This window comes from Hippocampus guttulatus, chromosome 17, assembly GCF_054856545.1.
Source record: "Hippocampus guttulatus isolate MCC_2025c chromosome 17, RoL_Hgut_1.0, whole genome shotgun sequence".
In the NCBI taxonomy this organism is placed as follows: domain Eukaryota; kingdom Metazoa; phylum Chordata; class Actinopteri; order Syngnathiformes; family Syngnathidae; genus Hippocampus; species Hippocampus guttulatus.
Window position 1 is genome coordinate 9,080,300 of NC_141277.1, and position 6,000 is coordinate 9,086,299.

Sequence of the window (6,000 nt, forward strand, 5' to 3'; positions counted from 1 at the left end):
ACGGGACGGTTGTAAGTGTGTGATAAAAACAGACTATTTATAGTCCCTCCTGTTTCCACCTCATAGACTCTAACAACACTGTGGCTACATCGACCACCTAAGGAGTGTTGTGGTAAGGCCTGACTGAGCATAGCGCCCCACTTTGATGTTTAGGCATGTTATTGCAGTTTGGCATAGCATAGTATGAAGGCAGCTATCGCAGAAAATATCTTGTGAAAGGATGGAGAATGATAGCCATCATTACTTGTCAACCATATCTTCGCATATCTGTGTTCCAAACATCAAGGAGATACTCGTCCACATCAGATTTCACCGAGCCAGAAGATCAACATGACGAGTCTTCTTTCCTGGAGCCTTTTCTACACGAACTCCCAGAACGGGAGCAGGATCACGGCCGGTCCCTGGAGGACGAACGGTTGACCCACGTGCTTTTGCCTTCGGACAGCCTGGAACTGCTGGAGAAAGCGGAGAAGAAGATGCTGAAGAAAAGAAGGAGAAACAAGCAGAAGAAGCAGAGGCACAGGCATTTCAATGATCTCTGGGTCCGCATAGAAGAGAGGTAAGATGACAACCAAAAAAAAAAAAATCCATGGATACCATCCTCCGTCTCACAGTGCATAGGGCACGGGTTCGATTCCGGGCCCTATTTATGTGTGCCCTGCCATTAAATTCAGGGTGTACCCTGTCGATCCAGGTACTTTGGCCTTACACGCCATGAAACATACCTCCCTCGGAGGTAATCATGGTCGTCAAGGAAATGAATGATATGGGAGAGTCAATGAGGGAAAGGTCCCAACCCCCATAGAATAAAAGTGACGCTTCCTGCTGTGACGCCGGAGGCTCAAACAGGCCACATATCATATCGCCGTATACTTCATGCACTCCAGTCACACTCTAGCTGAACACACATGCCCCGGAGTGACAAATGAGTCCTGACTAGTTCCTGGCTGGTATAGGTGACTTCAAGGTGAAAATAGCTGCCTGGGAAGAATCCGGTTTTGCTCTCTCCGTAGCTTCAGGCAGGGACTAACCAGACAACATAACAAGCTCACCTTTCAGATGACAACGAGACCACTGCGCAGGTGTGGTCCCCTCGTATTTTGTAAATGGTTAGCCATGTGGCCACCGCAAGTTAATTTGCTGACATTCTATCCGGCCATTTGTCGAGCTGATGGCGGCAATGCGCGCGGGTGGGAGAAGGAATTTGAGTTGCATTTGTTTCACGCGCTATATTAAATCAAATTAAATATGAACCATGTCTCCCCCCTCCCCCCATTCATGTGAGAATTTACTTTTGAATTAAACATAGTCGTACACTAAGGCTAAAAACATGCATTCTCACTCATGGCGTCAACAAATAAGGAGTAAATGTAGATTAACAACAGGCCGTACAATTCAAATGGTCAATCTATCAAGTATAAGTCTACATGCTCCTCCTTGTCAAATGCCAATTTTTTGTAATTGTGAAAAACTCCACCAAGGCAAATCATTTCAAAACCTCACTTAAAAAATAATAATGTTAAATGGAGTCAGAAAAAAAAACCCACCATCATTTTAGGTTTCTCTGATTAACCCCAAGTAAAGTTAAGATGTTTTAGGAGCATTTTCCTGGCTTTTTTGGTTTTTGAGAAGAAGCTGTGGTTTCACCACACCAAAACAATATCTCCCAAACAAATGGCGGAAAATGGATTATGATCCAATGAAATCAAGGTGAAAGGCAAAAAAGGTTTAGACATGATATGCCATGATTTTTATTTTTATTTTTTAATCGCAAAAACTTGCTCAGTGACGTGGATCTGTTTGTGACCAACAGGTGGCACTGCAGGGCTCTTCCTGCAGCGGCACACCTGTTGGCGGTTATCTCATTAGTAGATTTGTTTGTTAAAAGGACTCCCTGGCCTGACCACTCAGTGTCAGGTCATCGTTTTTGTTGTTGCTTCTGTGCGTGACTGCCGTGAATTCTTGTTTGTATTGCTTTCAACTTGTTTTTGCATCTGTCATGGGGTTTTTTTTGTTTTGTTTTGTTTTTCAGGACTTTGTTTCTTAGCGTTTGATTCATACATTTTGTCAAGTTCACCCTACTGCCTCTCCCTCCTGCCTGCTTTTTTGTCCTTCACACACCATATTCGTGACACTCAGTAAATTTAAACTTAGCTCCAGTATGTCACAATTTATTTATTTCAGAGCGCTTCTTTTCATCGCGTCTGCAGAAAGGTTCTCTCATTTTCTAAGAGACCTTGTCTTTTTTGGGCAGCAAGGCAAGGCAAGGGACTGTTTGTTTCCACGTGTGCCAAAAGCGTCCAAAGGTTGACATCGTTGTATATTTAAATGTCTGACCAGGTGCCTGAGCGGGAAAGGCAGAGGTTGTCCAAAACTCAACAGCAACAGAACCCAGCTTTCATCGTTGTCCAGTGCCATCTCAAAGTTGTCCAACAAAAATCACAAGTCTTATGAAATGAAAATAAAAGCTTTCTGGATCAACGCCGATCCAAAACAAATTGACAATGAAGTCATGCAATTTAGCTCATCGACACCCTTTCCTTTGTTAACTTGGAATATTCTTCTTTATGTAAATGTAGTCACTTTTAAGGTCAGAGAAAGCAAAACGCAAAACACTTTCAACATGGAGGAAAAATGTTGGAGGACTTTTTTTTGGTCTTATGAAGGGGCTCATTTTTAGGGATAGGGCGTGATAATAAGTCCGTGTTGATTTATCGTGTCTTGAAATACAGGGGAGTGAGGGCAGTCGAGTGCAGTACTAGGTTGCAGTCAGAGGAGGTGCTGTTGATTCAGTTTTAACTCGTTTGCTGTCTAAAGAGGTACAATGCGACTTCGACCTCATGTTAGACTTGACACTGACATTGAAATGGGAGCTCAGAACATTCACAGAGAGCTCATGAATTTTGATTAAAATAATACATCCAAAAAATTCCAATGACGGCCATTTCTGTGCCTCTTTCTACATCTCCGTATATTGTTCCGTTCATGGATCGAATACCTCTTGTGTATTTTGTAGCTCAGTATTCAATCATTTGACATTCCAAGTTTTGAGAAGGTCAAATTGAGCTCACCAAGAAAGGCTAAAGTGTATAGTCAATACGTACGATATTTTCAAAACATATACGGGTCTTCTTGCAATTGTGTGTGTTCACTGTCTAAACATTCAAGCCGAACCAAACCGAATTGCAGAAACCAATAGAAAAACCTTGGTAGCAGTTTCATAAAACTCAACATTTCATGTATCTCGAAGGCTCAGTTAGTAGCTAGCTAGGAACACTTGCTGCGTTATATGCATCGTTAGATGCTATCACAGTCCCGTTTAGATTTTATTTGCTGGAACATGAGAAGAACTGTCAGTGTTTCCGCCACACTTGCCCAGGTTCCCACAGAAACTTGCAGCAATTGTCTTGACACGGGCGAGAGACCCTCACCAACCGGATCTGCAATGTAGCAAATGAAATTAAACGTTCCCCTTTTTTCTGTAACCTTAAGAACCCATCGTTCATGTTGTCGTGTCAAACAAGCTATTGATCGAGTCTGAAAAGATCTGTAGTTTTATGAATGAACAGTATGTAAGGCTTAGTAGACTTGGATTCATTCAAAGTACTGATCCAGACAACGCTTTGGTCCAAAATTTTCAGGATCCCCGTTTTGGAGTTTCAACTGAAACCATCTGTGTGTCTCTTCTACTTTGTTGCTACCACAGCGCCGCGTCCCAGTCGCTGCCAACCCCCCGCGTCATCGACGGTTACATCACAGCGAAGCCTCCCGGTCGAGACTTGAACCACTACGACTATTACAACTTGCCGTCCGCCTCGTCGCTGTGTTCATGCTCACTCCTCCTGCTGTGCGCCTCCCTGGCGCTCACCCATCACACGTGGACCACGTTGCTCTAGCGTCGCGTTTGTTGCACGAGAGAAATCTTACGGGCTCCTTTGGCGAAGGCCCGCGCAGGTGATGTCATCAAACCGGCGGATCGTAGAATTGGGAGGGCGATATAACTGTCAGTGTTGGAGCGGTTTCTGTTGTCAAAAAAATGAAACAAACAGAAAGATGCTAAATCAGCTTCTTTCTTTGATTGCCAACACAAACAGAAATATCACTGACTGAAACTTGCTAATTTGTTCCAACTTCAACATGTGTGTGTGTGTGAGATCGATCAGCTCTTACGTCCCCTGGCCTCGCCGGAAGCAGTGTTTCCGGATTTTAAAATATTCTTCCATTTTAGAAGAATCTGAATTTGTGCTTACACTATGTTACAAACAGCCAATGTCAGGGGAAATATGTATATGTTGTCTCATATGATAGATGTATTTTAGAATTATTAATAAAAAGGAATATCACATGTTGTTTATATGGATATATAAATAAATAGATATGCAGTTTGTTTGGGGCGGTGTCTGGAATGAACCACCACAAATCAATTTTGTGTCTCACTGAAAAGCAATTTTTGGGCGACTGGACGATGATATTATTGGACTTTGTGTATCTGCGTTAATCACTTGATTGGGTGTATGTGTCCAATTTGACATTTTTGTTGTTATGTATTTGTTTAATTTATTTAACGACCTTAGTTTTGCTTTTAAGATGAGTGACAGATTCCAAGTGTTTTTATAGTATTTGGTCTTACTGGCACTTTTTTTTTTTGCCATCGTTATAACTTCTCGCCAGGTGAAGAGCATGTATCCTTAAAATGTTTTTGTTTTGTTTTTTTGCGTTTGTGTTGGAAACAAAGATGACAAGTTACCTCCCTCAAAAGCAAAATGAAGGTGCGACATATTGTTTCGCCTTTGTTGCTGCTTTTATTAGAATGCTGTCAACGGATTTCATTATGATATCATGAATCGCTGGCAACATTTGTAAGAACTCATTAATAGAGTGCAAATGGAATGAAGTGTCTCATTAACAAGCACCACAGTCGTGTGCAGCTTCACGTCACTTTGTGGCACCGCTTGTAGCAAGAAAAAAATAATCACAAAATAATTCATTCTGTTTTGTTTACGGTACTGTTACCCGCCAGGAAACACCTCAGCCCAAAGTTAGCCTTAACACTCGTTCCTGCGAGACTTGCGGGGGCAGAGCCGTGCCATGAATCGCGACACTTTGTGAGTAATTGACCACCGCCCCTCCAAAAAACCAAAAAAAAACAAGGTTTATAATTGCTTATAAATGCAACAAGATGCCGGGAAAATACTACTTTTGTATTTGACAGGGATATGGCCTAAGCTTCAACATAGTTCCTTGGTACCAAGGTGCCACAAGACGGTACCAAAGCAATGACTGTATATTAAAATTGGTGATTTGGCCTGAGTACAAAACAGCAAATAGGTTGTTTTGTACCCATTTTTTTTTGTAACCCCCCCCCCCCCGAAAGACTTTTTGTCAGAAAGAAAAATAATGACTTTTTGAGAAACATGCTTTTCAGTGGTCTGAGACAATGTAATGACAGTAGCCAAAGTGCATTTTGGTTACAGCAAAAGATGCTTGTAATAGTGTTACCATGTCCAGAATAAAATATTTATCTAGATCCACTCTGAATTCTGTTCTTCCTTCGCGTGTACTGTATACGGCAGTGGTTCTTAACCTGGGTTCGATCGAACCCCAAGCGGGTAAGACACACCCGACTCAACATGTCATTTAGTTGTCACATGACATTGCTTGTCCAATCAGTGCTGCCGGAAATTTAGTCCGCTCAGTAGTCAACGTGTGACTGTCGTAATAGTACGTCGTACAATTTAAAAAAAAAATGTATACAGGCATATATACAGGTATTTATTTATTTATTTACTTACTTACTTACTTACCACTAATGAACTGTTCGGTGGATGTGCATATTAACTGTTTGGGTTCGGTACCTCTAAGAAGGTTCAGGACCACTGGTATACGGCAATTTTGCCCACACAAGCCACCACTGTGGCCTGAGGCGGGTTCATGCCATGTTTATATGAGGTTAATGTGGTGTGATAAGGCAGCTCAATAAGAAGCCCTCTGATGTGTGCA

The 6,000-nt window shown here is 42.0% G+C and overlaps 1 protein-coding gene across 1 annotated transcript in view; it reads left to right on the plus strand.

The window, feature by feature from the left end:
* The window catches only part of trabd2a (TraB domain containing 2A), a 44,490-nt gene extending 38,952 nt beyond the window's left edge, over nt 1-5,538 (plus strand). Inside the window, exons 6-7 of the mRNA XM_086135853.1 lie at nt 287-559; nt 3,707-5,538. Coding sequence (XP_085991979.1) covers nt 287-559; nt 3,707-3,896 — 463 coding nt within the window. The 3' untranslated portion in view covers nt 3,897-5,538. The remainder of the gene's footprint in view (nt 1-286; nt 560-3,706) is intronic.
* The last annotated feature ends 462 nt before the right edge of the window (nt 5,539-6,000 follow it).